At 45.3% G+C, this 26,622-nt stretch overlaps 1 protein-coding gene and 1 long non-coding RNA gene across 3 annotated transcripts; one reads left to right on the forward strand and one right to left on the reverse strand.

The window, feature by feature from the left end:
* Positions 1-206: 206 nt before the first annotated feature.
* Positions 207-26,622, reverse strand: IFNAR1 (interferon alpha and beta receptor subunit 1). Of its 2 annotated transcripts, XM_049629294.1 has the most exons (12): positions 26,486-26,622; positions 26,153-26,301; positions 22,067-22,190; positions 16,508-16,686; positions 14,601-14,758; positions 14,353-14,491; positions 13,338-13,452; positions 9,671-9,870; positions 9,402-9,559; positions 6,524-6,674; positions 4,475-4,620; positions 207-3,357 (listed from the first exon to the last, which is right to left on the reverse strand). In XM_049629294.1, the coding sequence occupies exons 1-12, from the start codon at positions 26,605-26,607 to the stop codon at positions 3,118-3,120; spliced, it is 1,881 nt and encodes a 626-aa protein (XP_049485251.1). In that variant the 5' UTR covers positions 26,608-26,622; the 3' UTR covers positions 207-3,117. The 2 variants fall into 2 exon arrangements, with proteins under 2 accessions (XP_049485251.1, XP_049485250.1); XM_049629293.1 differs by lacking the exons at positions 22,067-22,190; positions 26,153-26,301; positions 26,486-26,622 and adding an exon at positions 19,285-19,368.
* Positions 3,653-5,431, forward strand: LOC125921719 (uncharacterized). The gene is made up of 2 exons (XR_007457467.1): positions 3,653-4,016; positions 4,440-5,431. It is a non-coding gene; the product is annotated as an uncharacterized LOC125921719 (long non-coding RNA).

Below are 26,622 nucleotides of genomic sequence, written 5' to 3' on the forward strand. Positions count from 1 at the left end.
ATGAGTAGGGTCGGGGCAGAGAGAGAGAGAGAGAGAGACAGAATCCGAAACAGGCTCCAGGTTCTGAGCGGTCAGCACAGAGCCCGATGTGGGGCTCGAACCCACAAACTGCAAGATCATGACCTGAGCCGAAGTTGGGCGCCTAAATGAGCCACCCAGGCGCCCTTGTACATGAAAGTTTATTAAGTCTAAACATGACAACAACAAACTTGAAGACTTCTGGCCCCAGTGTTTATTATATAGAATTGTTCACAGTAACAGGGTTTAAAGACAAAAACATGAATAAAGGATGCAAGTTTACTGCAAAGACACACTGAAAACATGGCTATGACCTTCCAACAAACTCAACAAACATACAAACATTGTCAGAGGCACCCACGTGGTTCAAACTGTAGATTTCACACATTAGATAATTATTTTCTGCTGAGGATACAGCAATGAGTAAGAGAAAGTCTGGTCTCATACAGCTTCTGGTCTCATGGGGGCAGACAGATACCACATGAAAAACAAATATGTAACATGTCAGGGGAGTCACAGGAAGGAGAGGGGAGGGAGGAAAGTTTTTGTACACTCAGAATTCTTAAGAACAATCCGGGGCTGCTTTAAAGGTCACAGGCTGGGAAAAAGATAACAAACTGCAAATTCTTTTTTTTTTTTTTTTTTTAGCGTTTATTTATTTTTGACACAGAGAGAGACAGAGCATGAACGGGGGAGGGTCAGAGAGAGAGGGAGACACAGAATGTGAAACAGGCTCCAGGCTCTGAGCAGTCAGCACAGAGCCGGATGCGGGGCTCGAACTCATGGACCGCGAGATCGTGACCTGAGCCGAAGTCAGACGCTCAACCGACTGAGCCACCCAGGCGCCCCCAAACTGCAAATTCTATTTAAAAAAATAACTTTACCGGTTGTAAATTTCTGGTCAGATTCTAAAATGCTCTGAGATGCATAGTTCTGAGCAGCATTGCTAATTTTCGAATTAGAATCTACACTAGTAAGTGGTTTATGGCTGTCCTAACAATGGGATATGGCCCACATCATATGTGAGGGCAAGGGTAAATACAAACGTGAAGGTATGTGTTTACGGACCCATGGCACTACTTACAATGGCTATTAATCTATAATAAAGATTTCTGGCTGCGATGATACAGATCTTTTACACAAACTCTCAGGTTACATTCAGCCTCTCCAAGAACAATCCATATTGTAATCACGAGGCATTTTCTCGGCACCCTCGAGGACACGATACTTCCAAGCAAACTATTCTTCAGAAAAAATACTCCTCACTTTGCAAGGAAGCACCTCCTGGCTGTGTTACAAGCAGACCATGATGCGGAATGGAAAGGAACTGTATTTTCAGGTCTAGACAACGAGGGCAAAACTGAGCAGCTTTGTGTTTGCCGCTGCTGCTGAGACGTGTGCTCACTCAACACCACAGAGGTGAAGACGCACGCTGCCACATCGTAGGGCCCAGCTTTGTTGCCGGGGTCAATCTAGGGCCTGGGTGCTGGCCGGGACCGTCGCCATCAGCTCGGCATGAAAAACGCAGGGTGGGGGACAGGGTGTCCGAACACGTTCCTATCACCTCTACAAACAGAGGGCCAACCCAGAAGGTCTGCCTGCAAGGAAATGTCTCCGGTCAGAAAGATCAAAAGGCGAATGTGTGCGGGTCACCTCAGGGATCCCCCCAGCGCAGGCCTGTGTCTCAGAGGGGCTCCGGGGCCTTCCTGACCCCCGCGGCACTCTGCCCGCAGCCTGGATGGCAGGTCCCGGAGAGCGCATGACGTGCAGGTGTACGGCCTTCCCCAGGGCAGCCGCCTTCAACCTTTTCTTCCCTACGGATGAACCTGTCACCTCCGTGGGGACCACCGCGTACACAATACTGGCCTTAGGTTACGGATGTCCCAGCGCACCATGTCACTCCCATCTCTTCTCCCTCCAGAGGCCACCAAAATTCCCAGACTTCCTTCCTAACGGAAGGATCTCCGTGAATAGTTTAAATATAAACTCTAGGTGGCCTTTGGAAAACATGTAATTCTTAAAATTAGGTTTTCCTTCCAGTTACATTTTCTTCCTCACCTCGGCAATACATTTTCCTTTTCTTGAGCACACGAAAACGAAACAGAAGGGATACCTGAACACAGCCACACGACACAGAGAAGCTGGGCGGGTTTGAAACACGACACAGGTAAGTTACAGGTCAATTAAGGAAAAAAAAAATGGCACATGAGCCTAGCAACAAGCGACCACACGGCACGTTAATAATTAAAAGTTGATTAGACACATTACTCTTATTTTACATTAAAGTCACCTGCTTTCCTCCTACTGCATTATCTTCTACTTCGTACTCTATCGGTAGCAAATTCTGGTCTCAAGACTTCCTGCATACACCTGGCTCACCTCTACATACTTCCTTCTGCTAAAAAAAATCCTAACTTCTCTAATTAGACAGTTTGCCCTTTCTCTGTAACTTCGGTGGCTGCGAATTCAGAAGCTACTGTTCTACTAAGTTGTGAATTAAGTTCTGAATCGGGAAGTGTTAATGTCTAGCAAAAGATTACCTGTTTTGAAGCCTCAACCACAGAAGGGAGAGGTAACTGTGATGTAGAGCCAGTGTTTCGGGGATACCCGGAGAGAAGTCCCCTGAAAATGTTACGGATCCCATTCCTGGCATCTGCAGATGTTTTCTGGACTAAGCTGTTTTCCAGAAAACCAGTGGTAACGGAACCCGGCTTTTCTAAGGAAATTTCCCAAGGGCCTACAAGAGTGTCAAATTGCTCCCCGAAAAATCCTGAACTATCACACTGGGAATGGAGGATGGCGAACGAATGGGTGACGCGCGGCCACAGGCAGCACGGTGACCGTGTTACCCGACAGGAACACAATTAACCACCCTCGGTCACGGCTCCACACGTGGGAAAGAATACGGAGAACGTGTGTCCCGATCTGTGTTCTTCCGTTTGCAAATACCGCTGTCACGTGCTTGCCTGTATTTTAGGACCTACGACCCGGGGATGTTTCCCTTCCCCAGCGAGCCGGAGCAGAGGGACCAAGCGCCGCAGCTCGCACTTCCGGCGTGCCTCCCACGCAACTTCCGGAGGGTGTAGCGCTCGCTTCCGGTCACTCGGCTTCCTGTTGCGGGAAGTCTTCGCCGCTTTTGCTGTCGTTGCTGTCGTCTTCGTTCGAGTAATTTCCCGAATCTTGACTGGTTTGGGAATTGTATTTTTTGTGATCTTCACCGATTTGCTCAGTTTCTTCTACTGCGGTGATAATGTTTGTATTTTCGATTATAAAACACCTTTCAGTTTGCTCTTCAGAAGTGAAAAGGAGGAGGTTCCGGAGTGGCGGTTCAGAGAAATACTGATTTAAAGAAGGGGAGGAATGGAAACAGGTTGTTTAAAAGAGTTAACAGTTTCCTACTAATCACCTAGCTTCCGTCTCCTACATCCAGTACCGAGAAAAGCTGTCTTTGGCGTGCATATGAAAAAACAGTCAGCTAAGAGCCTATCGACCCCAGTCTAAGGTTTAGAACACGGCCACTTGTGAGGTCACGTACATCTGAGCACTGTTAGGGTCAGGGGCCCGGTGAGCGCGGGAGAGGACGGAACGGGGGGGGAGGGGGGTGCTCTGGGATCGTGGCGAGGGTGTCTGGAAATTTTACCCCGTAAGGGCGCTCGCTCAGGTTCTCTTCAGTGATCGGCTGGAGCTCACAGAGTGAACGTGCAGACGGATTGTGGCTGATCAACAATTCGCCTCCACGTCTCTGGAGCTGCAAAGCCGGAGCCCCGAACGACCCTCTCGAGGCAGGCAGCCTGAAGCCCACCTAGGCGAACCCACCATCCCCAGGCCGGGTCCTTGCGCTTGGGCCTTGATCATCGAGTGCTTTCATTAAATCGGCTCCCCGCACAGGTGTGCCAAACAGGAACCCGCGAGGTGTCGCGAGAGGAGGCTCATTCTCCTTATTTCCCTGTCTGTGAGGTCATCTACAGAATACACTTTGTGCAACTCACGACAATGTGGTAGGCTTTTGGTGACTACCAAGCCTTTCTTGCTTTTTTTTTTTTTAATATGAAATTTATTGTCAAATTGGTTTCCATACAACACCCGGTGCTCATCCCAACAGGTGCCCTCCTCCATGCCCATCACCCACCCTCCCCGCCCTCCCACCCCCCATCAACCCTCGGTTGGTTCTCAGTTTTTAAGGGTCTCTTATGTTTTGCCAAGCCTTTCAATGGTAAAACAAATGCCACAGGGGCCAAACTGCCAGAATAATAGGAGATGACGGACACGTTACCAGTCCATGTTATGTGATGTTAAATGGCTGTTTCTAAAGCCAATTTACTGAAAGCTGAAGAAAACAGCCCAGTCTGTATTAGTTTCTGCATAACAAGAAAAAAGTATGGATTCTGTTGAAACGAAATATACTTCCCGTTCATTTTAAGAAAAATCCACCTGGCGACACAGAAGAGTAACATACCTCATCTATCGTGGAAGGAGGTGTACTTGATGGGAAGAACACATAACGGACACATCGCAGGAACAGTTTCAGAACGTAAGTGACGACCGGGATGGACAATAAGGCAGCACAAATCCCGGCTATGAGCCACGTTTTGGAAGTACTTCCTAAAACAGAAATAAGTGATGTTTAGCTTCAACATAAGTTTTGACACGCAAACACGTTAATAGTGCTGACACTGTGTGCGCATAACACGTAGCCACGTGAAAGGAAACATAAAATGTATGCAACCATACACCCTTAGAAATACTTCTGGTAACACTGAGCATACAGCAGCTGTAGGCAACCCATGTCCATTTAAAGATGGTGGCCTGGCCAGTGAAGTAAGAGAGGCTTAGTGAAGGAGGCCACGTTGACATGTGGCTCCCAACGTGCCAAGTATTCTCTAGCATTTCTGTAACACACAGCTGGCCTGATTAAAACCATTCTGTGACGAGTAAGTATCTACAAGTCAACACTAGGAACTGGAAAATACAACATGGGACTTAACCATTCCCTCATAACAAAATTCACAATTGAGCTACTGAAGCGATTTCTGCATGATAATCATATTAAGAATGATGTAAAAAAAAAAAGTCAAAAATAGTTTTATTAAATGCTAAAGAGTAACTGGTAACAGCAATTAATTGTGTGGGTACTGGAAGAAATTTAACACATTCAAAAACACTGAACTGTGCATTAAAAATATTTTCTAGGGGTGCCTGGGTGGCTCAATCGATTGAGCGTCTGGCTTCCGCTCAGGTCGTGACCTCGTGGTTTGTGGGTTCAAGCCCTGCATCGGGCTCTGTGCTGCCAGCTCACAGCCTGGAGACTGCTTTGGTTTCTGTGTCTCCCTGTCTCTCTGCCCCTCACCTGCTTGTGCTCTGTCTCTCTCGCAAAAATAAAACATTAAAAAGAAAAAAGAAAAGAAAAGAAAAATATTTTCTAAAACTGAAAGACTTAACTTGAAGGTCTACTTTTGATTCATGTAGTTCATGAAGAAAATATTCTCTTTATACTTTTAAAGTAGTGAAAAAGGAAATATTTTACAATCTCAGTGAATTGAGTTATTTTTAAAGTTTATTTATTTATTTTGAGAGACAGCGAGCTGGGGAGAGGCAGAGAAACAGCGAGAGAGAGAGAATCCCAAGCAGGCTCTACACTGTCAGCACAGAGCCCGATGTGGGGCTTGGATTCATGAACTGTGAGATCATGACCTGAGCCAAAATCAAGAGATGTTCAAATGACTGAACCACCTAGGCGCCCCAGTCTAGTTACATTAACAAAAAAAAAAAAAGAGGGGCGCCTGGGTGGCGCAGTCGGTTAAGCGTCCGACTTCAGCCAGGTCACGATCTCGCGGTCCGTGAGTTCGAGTCCCGTGTCAGGCTCTGGGCTGATGGCTCGGAGCCTGGAGCCTGTTTCCGATTCTGTGTCTCCCTCTCTCTGACCCTCCCCTGTTCATGCTCTGTCTCTCTCTGTCCCAAAAATTAATAAAAAAAAAAAAAAAAAAAAAAAAGTTGAAAAAGAAAAAAAAGAAAAAAAGTTTGTTTATTTTGATGAAAGAGAGAGAGCACGCAGGGGAGGTACAGGGAAAGGGAGAGAGAGAAAATCCCGGGCAGGCTCCATGCCATCAGCACAGAGCCTGATGCAGGGCTCAAACTCCCAAACCGTGAGATCATTGACCTGAGCCGAAATCAAGAGTTGGATGCTTAACTGACTGAGCCACCCAGGCGCCCCAAGTCTAGTTACATTTTTAAAAAAGATACAACAAGGGCACCTGGGTGGCTCAGTTGGTTAAGTGTCCGACTTTGGCTCAGGTCATGATCTCACAGTTCATGGGTTCGAGCCCCGCGTCGGGCTCTGTGCTGACAGCTCACAGCCTGGAGCCTAAGATTCTGAGTCTGCCCTGCTCTCTGCCCCTCCCCCCACTCACACTCGGTCTTCCTCTCTCTCTCTCTCTCTCTCTCTCTTTCTCAAAAATAAATAAACATTAAAACAATTTTTTTTTAAGATACAATGAAAGATTCTGACCTGGTTTTGTTTTCTCGCACACAGGATCACTAAAAACGCTGCTCTTATTCCACCTTTCATTCTCAGTGAGTACTCTGGCTTTGACACAATATACAGTCAGTGGTTTCAAGTTAGGAAAAGTAAAGTCAGTTCTTTTCTCTAGAGTTTTTCTCTATAAAAAATATAAGGAGATCATTGATAAAATTTAGTTACCTTAGGAAATCAGATAGGGAATGTCACTTTCCTGAATTCTCTAAATATCCAGTCTAGGACTGGCGCCTCCTAACCACTTAGTTGGAGTGCATTTAAGAAATATAAATTTGTTTTGGATGACACATCAGAACCAAATCAAAGTTAAAAATGCTGCTTCCAAAAAAAAGAGTAAGATAGAGTCCTAAGACAACTCTAATTTATAAGTACCCGTGGATTTGGATTAATTGCCATTGTACTTCCTCTGCTCAGGAGTGGGGGGTTCTGGCCTTAAACTGCCTGTATTAAGGTATCACGTATAGCTATGTGGCCTTTGGCGAAGTTATTTCATTTCTCCCTGCCCTATTTCCAGATCTGTAAAACGAAGACAATTATTGCGTCTCCCTGTAGTAGTCAGGTATGGCCACCATAATATTGTGTAACAACATCATGAAACAAGGACAACGAAGTAACGTGCAGTGTTACATAATAACACTAAATGTCCCGTGGCTGAAAACACATTTGCTCCCCCCCCCGCCCCGCCCCCCCCCAACATGTTCTGACTGGCTGGGGAGCCCTCATGGAGGAGGTGGGTCAGGTTTAAGTCTCCTCCACGAGTCCCTCATCCTCCTTGGACCAGAAACTAGGTGGAGCATTGTTCCCTCCTGGCAAACGAGAGAAGTCTGAGTGCCGAGCCAAACTATGCTCACATCACACCCAGCCACGTTCCACTGTCGAAAGCTCCGCATCAATCAGGGAAGGAATAAGGGACAGACACTCCATCCCAAGTGTCTGCTGAATGATTTCATCAATCAGATCGTCTGGCAGGGTTGTTCTGTGGAAGAATGACTGAGACGGTTGACGTAAATGACTTACCACAGTACCTGCTGCTTAATAAGCTTTCAATAAATAGGAGTTGCTATCATGAGTGTAATAACTGCCGTATTGGCCAGACAGGACAAGATGGCCAGTGAAATTATTTAATCTCTACTATCTGTCAAGTCATGTGCTAGGTATTTTCATATGTTGCCTCGTTTTAAAAGATTCTTAGGGGCGCCCGGGTGGCTCAGTCAGTTAAGCGTCCGGCTTCAGCTCAGGTCATGATCTTACAGTCTGTGAGTTCGAGTCCCGTGTCGGGCTCTGTGCTGACAGCTCAGAGCCTGGAGCCTGCTTCCGATTCTGTGTCTCCCTCTCTCTCTGCCCCTCCCCCAGTCGTGCTCTGTCTCTCTCTGTCTCAAAAATAAATAAGAACATTAAAAAAAATTTTTAAAAAAGATTAAACAATTTTTTAAATAAGGGGTGCCTGGGTGGCTCAGTAGGTTGGGCGTCTGACTTCGGCTCACATCATGATCTCAACAGTTCGTGGGTTTGAGCCCCACATCAGGCTCTGTGCTGACAGCTCAGAGCCTGGAGCCTGCTTCGGATTCTGTCTCCCTGTCTCTCTCTCTGCCCCTCCTCCACTCCTGCTCTGTGTCTCTGTCTCTCAAGAATGAATAAACGTTAAAAAAAAAATTTTTTTTTAATTTTTTTAAAGTAATCTCTATACCCAACATGGGGCTCAAACCACAATCCAAGATCAAAAGTCACAAGTTCCACCGACTGAGCTGGCCAGGTACCCCTCAGATGTTGCTTCATTTTAAACCTTATAAACATAAACATCCTTTCAAAAAAAATGTAGTTACTATGACTACCACCACTTTACAAAAGAGGAAACAAAATCTCAGAGGTAAAGCACCTTGTGTAAGGTTACACAATTTGGTGGCTTAAGACACATGTTTAGGTTTTCCTGATGTAGGGATAACTGAGAACTGACTGTAATTCTCAGTGTACTAAATTATGCTTTGGTTACAGTGTGTTCAGATAGTTAAAAGGAAAGCAGCCAAGTCACTGGAATCTTCTTAGATTTCCAACTGAAAATGAAGTCAAGTTACAGAATTCACCCCACTCGACTAAGATTTTTAAAGGTTGAGTCCTTGACTGTAATTCCACAGGGAAAAGAGATCTAGGAATAATGTGGATTATCTGATGTTGTATATTATCTTTGCCCATGGTTTTTGAATTTTAGTGTTTAAACCCATGTTTCTTAGCCTTTTTTTTTTTTCATGAGTCCCCCAGCTCAGGAGCCTTTTTAGAGGACTGTTTTCTAATCTTTCCCTTGCCACGAAATTGAGTTTGTTGAGCGAAATTGAACTCTGGGGGCATGGTTTCCTTCTGGAGGGCCACAAACCGTTGTACCATCTAAGATTCTTCACCTCCTCAGAGGTACCCTGCCTCCAATGGATATCTGGCAACATCTAAAGGTTTTTTTGGTTGTCCTGACTGGGAGGGATGATCCTGGCATCCATAATGTGTAAGACAACCCTGATCACAAAGAATGATCCAATCCAAAGGTCAACAGCATTGAGCAACCCTGGTTTAGATAAATACCCAGGAATCGTTTTAAAAACACAAATTCCTGAGTTCTACCCCTGGAGATTCTGATTTGAGTAGTAAAAGGGCTCAGGGATCTGAGTGTTAAAAACAAACGGGCCCAGACGCAGATGATCCATAACTAGCACACAAAACATGGAAAGATGCTAACATTATTAGAGTTTACAAATTTTGCCAAAATTTTAACTTCAAACTTTGTTTACCCAAATCACATTTACAGCCCTACATTACAAACTTGCACCACATAGTTTGTTGTTGTTGTTGTGTGTGTGTGTTTTACCTCAGCATTTGAAGTGTTTTCCCAAAATATGATTTCATAAATTAGTGAGTAATGCTGGTTCACAGACTTGTTTTCAGACTCTTCTGGAGCGCCGATAAAGACCCGCAGGGAAACATCATTCGTGGGTTTCACATTAATGGTTGGAGGAACGAGGACACCTAGGAAAAAAATGTACAGACACGATGCTCAACTTGGGACTCAGGAAAACAGCGTTAAGAATTTGCATCGAATCAGAGAAACACATTCCGGAGGAAAAACTACTGGCTTACTTTGTAACTGAGCATCAAATCTTTTTTCTTTAGACCAAACAGATGTGGTATTTCCATCAGATGCTTGAACACGGATAAGGTAAATTCCTTTCTGGAAAGTATTTTGAGGAATGACACACTGGGTAGTTTTGACATTTTCACAGCCTGGCATTTGTTTCCATTTACCTGAGTTGTTCCCAGGAATCTTTTTAAAATAGGCACTTTTAAGACAAAAAAAAAAAATTTTTTTTTATTACAAACACGATCATTCAATAAGTATTTATGAAACACCTATAATATGCTAGACACTCTGTTAGGGACTAAGGTTACAGAGGTAAACAGTCCCCACCCTCAGTGTCTCACAATACGGTGTCAGAGACGTCCATACGACGCAGAGAACCGAAGACCTTGTTCCAGAATGTGATAAAGCATGGGTGTGCCGGGGCTGACCAGTGCCAGCACACAAAAACAGCTGCTGAATAGTCAGCAATGCTGCGAACCCATTATTGAAAGCCATTATTAAAAATCAAACTGCAGGGCCCCTGGGTGGCTCAGTGGGTTGAGCGTCCCACTTCAGCTCAGGTCATGATCTCCCGGTTTGAGCGTTCGAGCCCCAAATCGGGCTCACTGCTGTCACCCTGTCAGTGCAGAGCCTGCTTCGGGTCTTCTGTCCCCCTCTCTCTGCTCCTCCCCCACTTGCACTTTCCCAAAAAGTAAATAAGATATTAAAAAAAAAAAAGATCAAATTGCATAAGCTTACAAAGAGTTTGCATTAAAAATAAAAATACTCAAAACTCTTCTCTTCTTTTTTCATTTTCCGTCTTTTTTTTTAATTTGTAGCTGGTGGGTCAGAAGCACAGGTGACAGACAACCTGGCTCGAGAGTCCTCTTGTCCTAATTATTGACTATATTTTATTATCTGTGCTGAAAGCTATTCACGCCTATTGTATCTATGTGGTGGACATACTATGTAATGGAGTTTTGCTGTGTGTTTCTTCCCAACACCATGTTCGAGGACATCATGTTGGAAGCTTGAAAGTGAACACAGTAAAAAGAAAAAAAAAAAAAAAGTGACCACAGTGGGAGCATTTACATCATGAAAACTGGCAAACATTAAAAATAAGGCTTTTTCTTCTGGAAAACCAGCTGTGAAACATCCACCCACACCCCAATGGCTGCCTGTTATAATGGGAGATGTACACCACAGGGTGATAAGAGCAAGTCTAAACAGAATGTGGGCACCTGACTGAGCCTGGGGAGGTCAAGTCAATTGCTCAGAAACCAACGGCTCGAAGCATCCCAGTTCAAGCTTGGAACTACAATAGCCTCCTAACTGGTTCTCCTGTCTTTGGGGTTTCAATGGTTCACTGCATCACATACAATGCAGCAACCTTCACCCTCCTTGAATATGGACCTCATGTTACCTATCCCTCAATGTAAAATTCTGAACAGCACCCAAATGCCTAGAGGGCAGTCTGAGGCTAAGCTTATCTTACTCCATCCTACCTATTCAACTTTCTCTCCCATTTCTCTCCCATGACCAAAGGTTCAACTGTTCTCAACGCGGGTCTTCTCCCACGTGGTAGGCAAGATTCCAAGATGGCCCCCAAGATTCTCACCCTTGGTGCACATGTCCTATATATTCCCTCCCCTTGAGTGTGGGCAGAAGCCATGAACTCTTGAGTAGGTTACATTATATGGCAAAGATACAGGGATTTGCAAATGAAATTAAGGTCCCAAATCAGCAGACTCTTTGTTAACTGAATGACACTAAGCTTGAGGGACCTGCCTCATCAAACAAGCCCCCGAAAAGAGGTCTAGAGATCTGAGATTCTCTCTCCTGATGGCCTCCAAGAAGTAGGTCACCACAAGTCCTATAGCTTTGAGAAATGAATTCTGTCAACAACCACATGAGTGTAGGAGAGGACCCCAAGGTCCTCTATGAGGGCTGTATGAAACCACAGCCCCAGATGACACCTTGACTGCTGCCTTGGGACCCCTTGAGCAGAGGGACCATGCAAGCCAGGCCTGGTCCCCTGACCCAACGTCAGTGGAGGTAACAGCCCTCTTTACACTGCTAAATTTGTGGTAATTTGTTACAGAGCAATAGAAAACTGTACCTCCCCCTTACCTTGACCTAATTTTATCCATCTATCTATCTATCTATCTATCTATCATCTATTTTTAAAGTTTATTTATTTAGAGAGGAGGGAGGGGCAGAGAGAGAGGGGGAGAGAGAATCCCAAGCAGGCTGTGCACTGTCAGCGCAGAGCCCGATGCAGGGCTCGAACTCACAAACCGTGAGGCCGTGACCTGAGCCAAAATCAAGAGTCAGATGCTTAACCGACTGAGCCACCCAGGCGTGCTGACCTAGTTCTAGATCTCTTCGCAGCCTGAGCTTCCCGTGTGGTGTAGCTCTGCCTAATGTGCCCCGTCTCGTCCAGTTTAAAACATGTGGTTCACCAATCCAGGCCTTGTTCACATCTCCTCCCCCTCCACGCGGCTCCTTTGGCCTCTCCAGCCCCACTCGCACCTTCGCATTTTCGATTTCTGTCACCTTTTAATTTGTACACCACTCCTCAGCCCCAAATCACACCTTGCTATGCAACCTCAGCTACCCGCTTTGGATTTCAGGAACCACGGGCCGTATTCGGCTGCCCCTTTACAGTCCCTTGCGGGCTTTGTACAGTGGGCCAAGTACCCAAAAGACAATTCGAGACGGGCCACCGGAAACCTCCATCCCTCTCTCGTCTGTGGCCCTATCATTCAGCATCCTGCTGGGAGGGAAGTGAACACAAAAGGCCACCGCACGGTTTCCTGGTCCGTCTGAGGGTTCATGGGCACGCATGGAGGCACGGGGGCACATTTCTATTCCACGACCAACACTGAAGGACAGAGAAAGTCCAGCAGAGTCAGTATCCACTTCCCTTCGCCCTGTTTGCTTCTCGCTTCTCTCCTGGCTCTTTCTTTCCTTGCCTCTGGTCCCTCTATCCCTCTGCTCTAAACAGAGCTTTCTTTCCCATCCCTTTCCTCCCCTACGGCCCCCTTCTCCTTCCACCTGATTTGCCTCTTTATCCCCTACAACCTCCCGGTCAATGTGAACCACGTGCGGTTCTCTCTCAGCCCACTTCTGCGGCGCCTAGACGTCATCCAGTGTCGGCGAGAACACAGTTCTCCCCGGCTCTCTCCGTTTCCCACTGAAGTCATCACTAAAAACACCTGTCAGAACTAATGAAGTCGTCAAGGAAATGGGAAGGCTGACTTGAGCAAGGCAGAGTGGCTGGACCGAGATCATTTCAAGGACTCCCGGAAAAAGCGAGTTCTGAAGAACAGGTCAGGGTCATGGGTCAAGTATGGCAGAATGGGGAAATGACACACACAACGAGACACATACTTAGGAAAAAGAAAAAGAGCCAGTGGGCACTCGAGATATTATGAGAGTGTGCCCATCTTACAACAAATGAGGAGAGTGAGGCCAAAAGAGTAAGGGATTAGCTCAGTGTCATCCAGTCAGTTACCGGCAGAGCGGGAACCGGTATTAAACATCCCGTTTCCGATATAGGGTAACGCGTCTCCATCAGTCAGCATGTGTGCCTGGAACAGTGGGGGGCTGAAGTGGAACGAAAGGAACCATAACGAACTGTGCAAAATAAACTGTGCAAAAGGAAACTAATGGACTAGGACTTACTGGAGCCACTGAGCTTGAAAAGTCATGTTTTCAGATGCGTAATCCCACTTAAGAACACAGATGTCATTTACAGCATCAATTCGAACGTTTTCTGGTGGAGGCAGCTTATTTTCAACTAGAAGACAAAGATTACACAGAAAAGCATGCATTTTTACTTTAGGGAGATAACGTATGGTAAGAATTCTTAGCGGCACGGCAAAGAAAATAAAAGGCTTACATTTTATCACGGGGTTAACGGCTAAGTGAGTTCTGGTATATGTTCACACAATGCAGTATGGTTCAGCCACTTAAAAGAATGTGATAGATCTGTATGTGCTCACGCACAAAGAGATCCTCAGTGCATTAGGTTAAACGAGGAAGTGGAAAGACAGATCTAGCAGGATCCAATTTTTTTATTTTGAAAGCCAAAACCAAGAAACTGTAGGTCTGTGCGTATGCTTACACGAGCCCTGACCACGGCAGGAAAGAATATGTACAAAATGAGAGCAGCGCTTGTCACTAATAAACGGAACCAGGGGAAAGGAGGCAGGAGAGGAAAACTTTAAATCCTTCTGTGTTGCATATTAAACAAAGCATATTAAACTGACGATCAAAATAACAAACAAATCTAAGCTCCTAACCCCGGACCTTAATTACTGGCAAGATGTCATTGATGAAATATATCAGGATGCTTTCACATTTGAACATTTCACTTATAAAGGTATACTTTTTGGAAAACTAACTGCTCCTCTGGCAGCTACTTTGTGGATTCTGAGCGAATAAAAATCAGCTTTTGTCATTAGAAATTATTTAGACTTTTAGGCAGAATTTTCATTCCTCTGGACTTGAGACAAAAAAAATCCCAAACACTGTGACATTTTTCCCCTTATGTAACGGCGGTAATAATGATTTTGTTTTAACATCTATTAAACCATCATATAACCTCCAGCAACCCAAAGGGGAAAAAATGCCACAATTAATAGATTGCCCATCCGGACATACAGTTACTGAATCTAAAGCATAACTTCCTCCTTACCTGTGGTCTTTATACAATACACTGGACTATAGGCACCAATTTTTCTCGGCAGAAGTCTTGCTTTAACTTTTAAACAGTAAGTCGTCTCTGGTGAGAGTTTATAAATTTTGTCTCTGGGATAAACAGTTTTAGTCTTTATCTATAATAAAACAAATAGAATTCTGCTGTTAAAAAGTATACAGTCAAAATCTGGAACAGATCTATGTCCTTTTGCCCTTCTGCTGAACAAAGGTAAAAGTCATGCTCACTTCGGCACTTGAAGAGTTTTTCCAGATATCTAAGCTGTATGTAAAACTCGAGCTATCCAGAGCCCACATGACACCATCTTTTGCTCCAGGTGGGGAGATGTTTATTTTTATTGCCTTATCTTCGGCTTCTAAATGTACTTTTGGAGGACCAATTTGAGCTGTAAAAAGACCAACGTATTTATTATAACAATTTCATTAACACAAGGTCAAAACATTCAGTTGGCCAATAATTCTAAGTGCTTCGTATGTGCCTGGCATAGTCAAACAGAGAAAGTCCCTCGCAGAGCCTACATTTCAGTGGGGCATATGGCAAAAAACAAAACAAACAAACAAACGAAAAAGACAATCAAAAAAACCAAAAAAACGCCCAAACACCCAAATAAACGAATATATACAATGTGGTGTGCTATATGGAAAAATGAAGTGACATAAAGGGATAGAGGCCGGTGGCAAGGGCTGTTTTAGGTAAATTAGTCCGGAAAAGCCTCTCTGAGACAGGTGCTCAGAGGCATAAGTCACTTAAGGGCGGCAGTCATGCACATTACGTAGGGAAAAGGTATTCCTGCCCGAGGGTGCTCCAAGTGCAGAGCCTCCGAGGTGGGAATGTGCTCCCCCTTTGCAAGAGATGATGAAGAGGCTTGAATGGCTGAATGGTTGAAAAGGAGATCAGAGGAGTAGCTGAGAGCCAGATGACAAAGGAAGAACCCCGTAGTAGTTCCTAGTTCATGTAGTTAATCATTGTCGGGGTGAGATCCGAGGAGAGCCATGCCGCCGTGATTTACATTGTGGAAAGATCATCCTAGTTAATGTCCGAGGAAGCAGGGAGGCCGGGAAGAAGCTACTGCAGAAGTTCAAGTGGCAAGTGGGAGTGGCTTAGTGAAGGCTGGCCCAGGTGGGGGTGGGGGGTGGGGTGCAGTGACAAAGGATCCTATTCGGGACATGCTCTGAAGGTTGATCTTTCAGAATTCCTTGGCAGGCTGGAGGCAGGATGCCAAGGAGGACTCCAAGACTCTTGGCCGGAGCGAGCCAATGAATAGGTGCTGTCCTTAGAAGGGATGGAAAAAACTGCTAGAGGAGCAGGTTTTGAGGGGAGGAAATCAAGAGCTTTGGCCAGATGACCCCCAGGCATCTACGCAGGGATGCTGAATTCGAGAACTGCTGATACCAGTCTAAAGGCAAGGGGAAAAGAGTGGGGCTGGAGGTGTAAGCGTGGGCCTTTCTCAAGAGCATACAGATGGGCTCGAAAGCCAGATTAGCAGCGGATGAGCGTAGAAAGAGAAGAGGCGAGGACCGAGCCCTGTGAGCAGTGGGGCACTGAAAGGTCAGGGGGGCCGGAACAAAGTGGCAAAGGAGGGATCCGATGCGCAGGAGTGCTGGGAGGGAGCAGGGCCCTGGAGATCTAGAAGAGGGCTGGGGACTCACTCGGCGTTGACGTCACCAGGGTACTGGACGAGAGTGGTTTTGTGTAGTGATGAGGGACGGAATTGATGTAGAAGGCTGCAGGCTGAGCGGCAGGCAGAGAAGTGCAGAGAGGGATACAGATCATTCTTGGGAGTTTTTTTTGTTTTAGTATTTATTTAGTTTTGAGAGAGAGAGAGAGAGAGAGAGAATGTGAGCAAGCAGGGGAAGGGCAGAAAGAGAGGGAGGCACAGAATTGGAAGCAGGCTCCAGGCTCCGAGCTGTCAGCACAGAGCCCGACACGGGGCACGAACCCACGAACTGCGAGATCATGACCTGAGCCGGAATCGGACGCTTAACCGATGAGTCACCTAGGTGGCCCGCTTTTTTTCTTTTCTTTTTTTTTTAATGGGAGACTTCACATCGTGCAAATGAACAGGCTTACGAAGTGAGCTGCTGCAGTGAGATTTAATGAAGAATATACTGTAATTCAGCTGGCAACTTCTTACCTTTTTCAAATGGGGCGAATGCGTCAACGGTATGCCATGGAGAAGTCTCGTTTCCTTTTTCTGCTCTTACACGCAATTTGACTTTTTCGTAAACATTTAGCTTGAGTGAAGAAAAGTTGCATTTGGTACTAGTAACAGATTGACACCCAGGCAATTTTAGCCAAGTATCATTTCTGGGTCTTTAAAATAAAAAGGCAAATAAATGCATAAGAAAACACATAAATACAAGTGTTAAACACAGTCTCTGTTTACTGACATTATAAAGCTGGTCTAAGTAGTTATTTTTTTTCTATTTGAGGTCCTGTTAACGTTTTCCTCTGCAACTCTGCACTTTTTCAATACATATATACCAAGTTATTTATAAAATGGAATAATTCTGACAGTTAATTTTTTTGAGAGAGAGAGAGAGAGAGACAGCGAGTGTGCACGAGTGCAAGAGAGAGTCCCAAGCAGGCTCCATTGCCAGCACGGAGCCCAGTGTGGGGCTCAATCCCACGACTGTGGGGTTAAGACCCGACCCAAAATCAAGAGCTGGATACTTAACTGACTGAGCCACCCAGGAACCCCGTGACAGAGTTAATTTTTTACTACGGTTCTATAATTTTGTGACGGTTTGTATTAGGAAGGATTTCAAAAAAGCAGAGAAAGAAATAACATGTAAGGTAACAGCGAACTTTGTCAAGAATAGCTGTGTGACTTCTGGCCAACTGCCTTGTATTTCTGGATCTTATCGAAAATTTGGTAGCTGGATTTGATGATTCCCTTCTTTTTTAAAAAAAAAAATTTTTTTTAAATGTTTATTTTTATTTTTGAGAGACAGACTGCAAGGAGGGGAGGAGAAGAGAGAGAGGGAGACACAGAATCCAAAGCAGGCTCCAAGCTCCGAGCTGTCAGCACGGAGCCCGATGTGGGGCTTGAACCCATGAACCGTGAGATCATGACCTGAGCCGAAGTCGGACGCTCAACCGACTGAGCCACCCAGGCGCCCCGATGACGCCCTTCTAAACTTGTCCTATGAATAGATTTACCAGACCAAAGAAAGACCTCAGAATCAGCATGGTTTGGTAACTTCCCCTGCCCTCATCAAGACCAAACTGTCCCTTTGGCTCGCTGATTGCAGTAATCCTGCTACATCACTAGAGACAAACAATTTAAAATGTTAACATAAATTAACAAATTCTTTGAAGTGGATTTAGTCCATTCAAAAGTAGAACTGATCAATATTAGATTCTTCAAAAAACAGGAAGAAATCAAATTGGCAAGGAGGGCCTAAAAGGGAAAGGGTCATGTTGCCACATGTCACTTTGCCTGACCTACCGAGGAGGCTGACGGGAAGGTGAGAGGAAACTTGCCAGGTTTCGAAATTTTTTGCCTATGTGAAGCCCTGTCTACCTTCAACCAGGCAGAGGAACTATCTGGTGAGAAGGCATTTTTGTCAAGATGGATTCATGGCTCCAGCCTAAGCTGCTCCTCAGAGGGGAGGGGGACGAGGAGGGAAGGAGAATATTGTAGATTTCATTTTAAAAATGCTTTAAGGGGGTGCCTGGGTGGCTCAGTCAGTTAAGCATCCGACTTCGGCTCAGGTCATGATCTCGCAGTCCGTGAGTTCGAGCCCCGCATCAGGCTCTGTGCTAACAGCTCAGAGCCTGGAGCCTGTTTCAGATTCTGTGTCTCCCCTCTCTCTCTGACCCTCCCCCGTTCATGCTGTCTCTCCCTGTCTCAAAAATAAATAAACGTTAAAAAAAAAAAAAATTTAAAAAAATGCTTTAAGGGGCACCTGGGTGGCTCAGGTGGTTGAGCAATTGACTCTTGATTTCAGCTCAGATCATGATCCCAGGGTTGTGGGATTGAGCCCTGTGTCAGGCTCCATGCTCAGCTCACTTGGGTGTGTGCACTCTCTCTTTCAAATAAATAAATAAATAAATAAATAAATAAATAAATAAATAAAGGAAATACATGGAAATAAAAATGCTTTAAGACAACAGACTCCAGGGGTGATCTATCCACATAAGTTCTTTGAGGACCCCAATACAAGTCTATCTCATTTTTCAAAAAAGAAACCTTTGAAAAATCTGCCAAAAACATACACTAGCATGTGGAAAGCTTCATTCCTGGCCGGTTTCCCTTTTTTATTTTACTCATCTGAGCTGTGAGGTTAGAGCTGGCATTTAATGATACCATTCCTGAGACACTTCTCCACACCAGAATCTATTTTTTATTTTGAGAGAGAAAGAGTGGGGGTGGGGCAGAGAGAGAGAGAGAGACAGAGAGACAGAGACAGAGACAGAGACAGAGAATCCTAAGCAGGCTCCCCACTCAGAATGGAGCCCGACACAGGGCTAGATCCCACAACCCTGGGATCATGATCTGAGCTGAAATCAAGTTGGATGCTCAACTGACTGATCCAGCCGGGCATCCCCAGAATCTATTTTTAAAAATCCAGAAACTCTTAATATAAACAGAAAACTTTATAAAAATTTTATGAGTTTTTTTTGTTTTGTTTTGTTTTAATATTTGAGAGAGAGAGAGATAGAGAGAGAGAGACAGAGCGTGAGCAGGGGAGGAGCAAAGAGAGAGGGAGACACAGAATCCAGAGCAGGTGCCAGGCTCTGAGCTGTCAGCACAGAGCCCCATGCGGGGCTTGAACTTACGAGCAGTGAGATCATGACCTGAGCCAAAGTCGGACGCTTAACCAACTGAGCCACCCAGGGGCCCCGACCTTATAAAACTTCTAAAACCAAGTCTTGACATGGTTCTAACCCACTCTCACTCTTTACCTCTTTCCTGTTCCAGGAGATGCACTTACATCCTTGATTCCAAGGCTTCTGTAGACGAGGGAGCTAATGCGGCGGTAGCTGCTTTTATGTTACTTAAAGAAAAAACAAACCCCGAACTCAACTTTATCATAAAAGTATTTAGATCAGAACAAAATAGAATTTGCAACTGATTACGTAACCAACACAAAACTCATTTCATAAAACCAGTGTCATAACATAATCACCTGCCACCTTTGTCTTTCCTATTCACGGATATATTCTAAGCGCCCACAGGAGGATTCGGCACAGAAGGCACTCAGTGTTTACTGAATGAAAGAATCAATACTAAACACTACATACATCATAATAAACTGTAGATATAGGTCACAAACACTGATGTCTTGGCATGTGTTCTACAGACACTGGAATCCTAACAGCTTTTTTATGCGGCATTTATCACCAGTGCCCGTGTCCTATGTTCTGAGAAACACTACGTTAAAAAATATTTGTTTGCTGCTGCGATTAACGACACTTCCACTGATCATTTACTCCATGTCAGTGCTCTGGGCACCTTCCATACAACTGTTCTATATACTTCTAACAGCCTTCAGAGTTCGACCCCTTATTACAGGGGTGCCCCATCTCAGCGTGCCTGGGGTGGTGCTGGTGGTAGTTTGTTGTTCTCGCTTATCTAAAACTAACTGCCCCTTCTAACTCCGAAAAATGTCTTGGTTTGGATGATAAACATATAGGGTCATATTAGTTTTTATTATCACAACGTAACAGGCAAGAAAACTGGGACAGAATAGGTAGCATGGGACAGCTCTAAACCCAAGCAGCCTGGCCCAAGTACGCACGACACTACACCATTGCCACACTGTCTCCTTAAACTGGTGGTCTGGCATATTTTTACAAGGCGATTATTTATAAAGCTAGTAGAACAGGGTAGAAGAAGAACACCGTGAAATAATGCATTCGATGCTAAAGTCAGAAAGGGTAAAAGGCTATTATGGACTGGAGAATTCAGGATAAGCAACAGGATGCGGAGGAACAACAGTACAAGAGCGCTGTCTATGACTATTCTTTATTAAAAGGGTAACTTTAATTAAGAGTATCTAGGGGCGCCTGGGTGGCTCAGTCGGGTGAGTGTCCGACTTCGGCTCAGGTCATGATCTCACGGCTCGTGAGTTCGAGCCCCGCGTCGGGCTCTGTGCTGATGGCTCGGAGCCTGGAGCCTGCTTCAGATTCTGTGTCTCCTTCTCTCTCCGCCCCTTCCCTGCTCATGCTGTCTCTGTCTCTCAGAAATGAATAAACGTTAAAAAAAATTAAAAAAAAAAAGAGTATCTGAAACGACCTTTGTTATACAGAAAGCAGTTGTTTCATGAGAAAGTTCTCAACGAGAGCAAAGAACAAAAGTGACAAAACTCCAAGTTCAACTTAAAGAGTTTCTAGAGATAAATTCTTTTTTTTTTTTAACTTTTTTTTTTTTTTAATTTATTTTTGAGACAGAGAGAGACAGAGCATGAACGGGGGAGGGGCAGAGAGAGAGGGAGACACAGAATCGGAAGCAGGCACCAGGCTCCGAGCCATCAGCCCAGAGCCCGACGCGGGGCTCGAACTCACGGACCGCGAGATCGTGACCTGAGCTGAAGTCGGACGTTTAACCGACTGAGCCACCCAGGCGCCCCTAGAGATAAATTCTTAAATAATTAATTCCGAGAAAAACCACGTATGTATGTATACAAGTTCGTGTGTGTACACGCACACACACATATATATATGTACACATGCACAAGTACACACATGCTAATTACTAAAGCTGTGGGATTAATCTCACAGTTCTATTAACAACCAACTGGAGGGGGCGCCTGGGTGGCTCAGTCGGTTAAGCGTCCAACTTCAGCTCAGGTCATGATCTCACGGTTCGTGAGTTCGAGCCCTGTGTCGGGCTGTCTACTGTCAGCACAGAAGCCCCCTTCGGATCCTCTGCCCCCTCTCTCTGCCCCTCCCCTGCTCATTCTCTCTCTCTCTCTCTCAAAATAAATAAATAAACCTAAAAAAACAAACAAAACTCCAAAGAACAATCAATGGGAGAAGGAGGGTGCCGGGGCTGTGGCTGAAGTGGGAGCGTCCTGGTTCTGGAGGTCCTGCACCCCGTTTCTTCACCGCCCAATTTCCGGCCGCTCTTTCTTGGACACAGATCACCCCGGACAGGGAATACTTAACACCCAGGACACCCAAAGCAAAGTACTGTGCTTCCTGAGCTGTGTTCCTCCTGTAATCCTTTCTTCTGCAACTCCCCACCTGCCCAATTATCTTGGCAGCTATTACGTAGGAAATTAGCACCAGGGAGGAGACAGAAACTCCAGAAACAGGGTCTGTGGAAATGCGAGGTCCTGTATCTAAAATGAAAACATTGTGCCTAATGGAGATAGTAAAGCCTGACCGGCAGGGTGCGGGTGGCCTATCCCAAGACCATGGATAGACCTTTTGGGGCCCTCTCCCATGTCCTCAAGACCCGTTCAAGTTCCGACCCTAATTTATACTCAAAGAAGGCGGAGCGTCTAGAAGAGAAAAGTGTGGTCTACAGAAGCTGTCTGCACCCTTATCCCCCAAACCTCTTTTGCTGAAACACCCAAAGATGAATTTGTAGAAACGAAGGCATAAATATCACACAGACATAAAATTCCTCTAGAAGATGGAAACGCCGATGGTTTCCCAACTCTGAGAAGCAAATGACAGGGTTACAATGGTTCGAAATGATTCAGATGGTTCTTGCAAACCAACCAGTAGAGTCACATACACTTGATAATCTGCTGAGAACGTCACGTTCCCGCCAGCTGGATCGCTCCCATTCCACCTCAGGGTGAAGGTGTCATCAATGATGTGGACCTCTACATTTTCAGGAGATTTTAGATTTGTTCCCCCTATAAATAAAGGCAACAAAAAAGAACACAGTTACATACACACCGTGCATATTCTTTAAAACGTGAGTCTTGGGGCGCCTGGGTGGCTCAGTCGGTTGGGCGGTCGACTTCGGCTCGGGTCATGATCTCACGGTCCGTGAGTTCGGGTCCCGCGTCGGGCTCTGTGCTGACGGCTCAGAGCCTGGAGCCTGTTTCAGATTCTGTGTCTCCCTCTCTCTGACCCTCCCCTGTTCATGCTCTGTCTCTCTCTGTCTCAAAAATAAATAAACATTAAAAAAATTAAAAAAAAAAACGTGAGTCTTCCTTTCACATCACTGATTAAAGGGTGAATGCATTCAAATATAATAAAGCATATACAAAAATCTAAAACAAAAACCCAATGATTGCTCGCGGCCCAGGGAGGCTGCTAATTATATCTCTGCATTTGAGAAAGCTGGAAAAAGGCTGAGATTTTTTTAATCTGCAAAAAGTTAGCCTTATATGGCAAATACATCTCAGTAAAGCTGGAGAAAAGAAACAAAGGAAAATTGTCTTTTATTTGAAAAAATATCTCTTTGCCCAAAAAATGTGAAAATGTAATTCAAAAGGATACATGCACCCCTATGTTTACTGCAGCTTTATCTACAAAAGCCAAGTTATGGGAGCAGCCCAAGTGTCTGTCAGTAGCTGAACAGAAAAAGAAGATGTGGTGTGTAGGTATAATGGAATATTATTCAGCTGTAAAACAGAATGAAATCTTACCATTTGCAACAACATGGAGAGAGCCAGAGAATATAATGCTAAGCGAAGTAAGTCAGGCAGAGAAATACAAACACCGTATGATCTCATTAATATGTGCAAGTTTAAAAATTTTTAAAAATGTTTTTATTTATTTTTGAGACAGAGAGAGACAGAGCATGAGCAGGGGAGGGGCAGAGAGAGAGGGAGACACAGAATCGCAAGCAGGCTTCCAGGCTCTGAGCTGTGAGCACAGAGCCCGACGTGGGGTTCAAACTCACAGACTGTGAGATCATGACCTGAGCTGAAGTCGGACGCTTAACCGACTGAGCCACCCAGGCGCCCCTTCTTTTAATATGTGCAATTTAAGAAACAAAATGAGCAAAGGAAAAAAGAGACAAACCACGAAACAGATTAACTGTAGAGGACAAACTAGTGGTTAACAGAGGGAGGGTAGGTGGGGGATGGGTGAACTAGGAGATGGGGATTAATGCCCTCATCATGATGACAAAAATAAATAAATAAATACAAACTAATTAATTTAAAAAAAAAGACCTTGGGGCGCCTGGGTGGCTCAGTCGGTTGAGCGTCCAACTTCAGCTCAGATCACGGTCTCGTGGTTTGTGAGTTCAAGTCCCTTCCCTCTGGCCCTCTCTCTCTGCCCCTCCCCTACTTGTGCTCTCTCGAAAAGAAATTAAACATTAAAAAAAAAAAAAAGACCTACCAGCAAAAAGATTACAACTTGCTGAAGTCTCAGATTACAGTTGGCATTTTTTAGCACTAAAAGCATTCTTTAGTTAAGGTTAAAAAAAAAGAAAAAATAGTCTGTATAAACATCTTCTTTGATCTTAGAAGCAATGAGAGGATACAGGGTCCCACTGGGTAACAGCCTCAGTTTGGTTTCACATTCTATGTTCACGCTTCATATATTCTGATAGAGAATGAGACAGGTGTGATTCAAAGGGAACAGCTACTGACAGAAACCAAATATTCACATGACAAAATCAAGAGATAGAGGTATCTCTTAGATAGAGATATGAAATCTCTTAGATCTCATAGAGGTATGAATGTTGATCATGTCAGCCGAGCCCTACAGGAACTTGCAAACGTGTTCATTAACAAGCCTGAACCCTTCTGTGTTTTTTTTTTTAAGAATTTTTTTTTTTAATGTTTTATTTATTATTGAGAGAGTATGCGCTGGGGAAGGGCAGAGAGAGAGGGAGACACAGAACCTGAAGCAGGCGCCAGGCTCTGAGCTGTCAGCACAGCCCAATGCAGGGCTCGAACTCGTGAACTGCGAGATCATGACCTGAGCCGAAGTCGGATGCTTACCCGACTGAGCCACCCAGGCGCCCCTCTTCTGTTTATTTTTAAGGACTTCTATCTAGAGATCTGCTTTATTTCTTATGCTTTGAGTACAAATCTTCCCCCAGTTGGATCTCCTGTCTTCTTATTTTTCCCTTTTGGCCCCTCCAACCTGAATTTTTCTTCCTCTCACACTCCAGACCCAGCTCACGGAAGCTCCAATACTGAAGCTCAAATACTGCGGCCCATACTAACCTTGCTCTTTATATGCTGTAGCAGGAATCCATTTGCTTAATTGCACACTAAAGTAGATACTCAATACAGTACCTGACATCTAGCAGGACCTCAAAACTCATTGAAAGAAGATGTTACAAACAAACAAACTAAAAAACAAAACTCAATTGCTTCTTTGTGTCACGCACATATCTGCCATCAGATTACAAATTCCTTAAGGGCAGGGTCTATATAGCTTCATACTTAACCTGCATTTCTCAGACTACTCAGCGTAATGCTGAGTTCACAGGAATTTCTTCAACATCACAAAGGACTGATCTTTCGTTATGACAAACTACAGTTTTTTAAAGACTGGCTTTAAAAGGTATTCTTACTGTATTTCTAGCCTTTACTTCTGCCTCAAGGCAAGCAATTATCTCCTTGCAGACTTTCGACCATAGGAGTCCACATGTAGAACTTTCTTTATTGGGACTGCTTCCTCTATTTTCCAGCTGGAGATATTACGGTATGCAGTCAAAAGGGGAGGCATCTTAGAAAACATCTGAAAATGTTTTTTTTTTTTAATTTGGGGAGCTCCTTATTGAGTCTCCCCTCCCTCAATTTTCTTTTTTACATTCATTTTCTCTGTGACTTCATCACTGAAACTACTTTTCCTTATTGCACTCCTCTAAACTTTATTCCCATCCCGTTTGTTGTAATTTTCTGGATTCTATGCAGCCAAAGGGCAGTGATTGGGTTTATGGGAATCAATAAAAGATCCGAAAGCATTTATGGTCTCCAGTTTAGACCAGCCTAATTCCAACAATTCTGAGCCTTGAGACAAGAAGAGGACATTGATGGGGTAGAACCAGGGATTTCCTCTGGGATGCAGTCCTTCTACTGCTGAAGCAGAGAGACCCTGAAGTTAGGGGCATCTTGGCATTTGGGAGACCACCAAATAATTGACTGAAAAATGGAAAAGAACTTGGAAATAGTCATTAAGTAGCATCTTCGATTTCAGATTTTGTCCTATTACTGTCAGCAATATCCTTTTGACAACAAGTCTATTTCACCTTTGTACCGTGTACAATTTACACAATTGGTTGCTTCCAGCTTTTCACATGCCTACTGATGGTCAGAAATGATTTACTATCTTCTTAAGCCTGACATAAATCCAAACACATACATCCTCCCATACTAAATTTCCTCCCACATGTTGGATAATTTTCTGAAGCTAGGGTCCAGAATTGCATTTACTAGGTTTAAAAAGTATGAATATTTTTATGACTTTGAAAGAGAGCAACATTAGGATCTCAATAACTGTTTACTGAATTGAGACACGGTTTCAGGAGCAGCAGCATAGCTCGCGGCTAAAGCCCTGGTTATTTTTTAAAGCTCTAGTCAAGCTGCCGGATTTTTCAAAGAGACACGAAGGCGACAGGAAGGCTCTGAACACCCAGCACCGCGGGGGTGGGAGCCCGGGGAGGGATGGCGGGGAGGGAGTCCCCTGCCGGGGGACGGGTGCGCTGGCTCCCAAGCAAGCGGCGTGGAAGGATCCTCGAACACTATTTCCTCTTGATTTTCGATTTGAGCGCTGTGACCACGGACGAGCAGAGGTCTCCCAGACGTCAGCCCCTTCCACCGGCCTCCAAGGGCGGAGGCTTCCAACGCCCCTACCGCCCAGCCTGATGCCCGCCCCCCCCAGCCCCGGACCCCTCGTCTCTCACCTGCGGCTGCGGGCAAAGTCCACGGCGCTCCAGCAACCAGCATCAGGGTCGTCGCGCCCAGAAGGGAGAACATCCTCCGCTGGCCGCCGCCGGCCGGGCCAGTCACATCCTCGGTCACCTCGGGCAGGACCCGACAACGCAAGGCAACCCTCGGCGCAAAAGCGGCTTCTCGCTCCGCCCCTCGCCCCGCCCACTGCACAGTCACCTCCTGTCCGCGACCGCCTCCCACCCCTCACCCCGCGCTCGCCCCGCCTCTCCGCGCCCACCCCCGACGCGCACTCGCCCCGCCCCCCCCGCGCTCGCCCCGCCCCCTGCGCGGGCTCCCCCGCCTACGAGTCTGGGGCGCTGGTGGACTCCGGCGAGGAGGGAGGTGGGCCGGACGCTCGCTCCTCGAGTGGCGGTGGGCGGTGTGTTGTGCTCCTCACTCCTCCTTTTTCCCGCCAGTGACCGCCCATGGCGGCTCACCCTCT

The sequence above is a fragment of the Panthera uncia genome, chromosome C2 (genome assembly GCF_023721935.1).
Source record: "Panthera uncia isolate 11264 chromosome C2, Puncia_PCG_1.0, whole genome shotgun sequence".
NCBI lineage: Eukaryota > Metazoa > Chordata > Mammalia > Carnivora > Felidae > Panthera > Panthera uncia.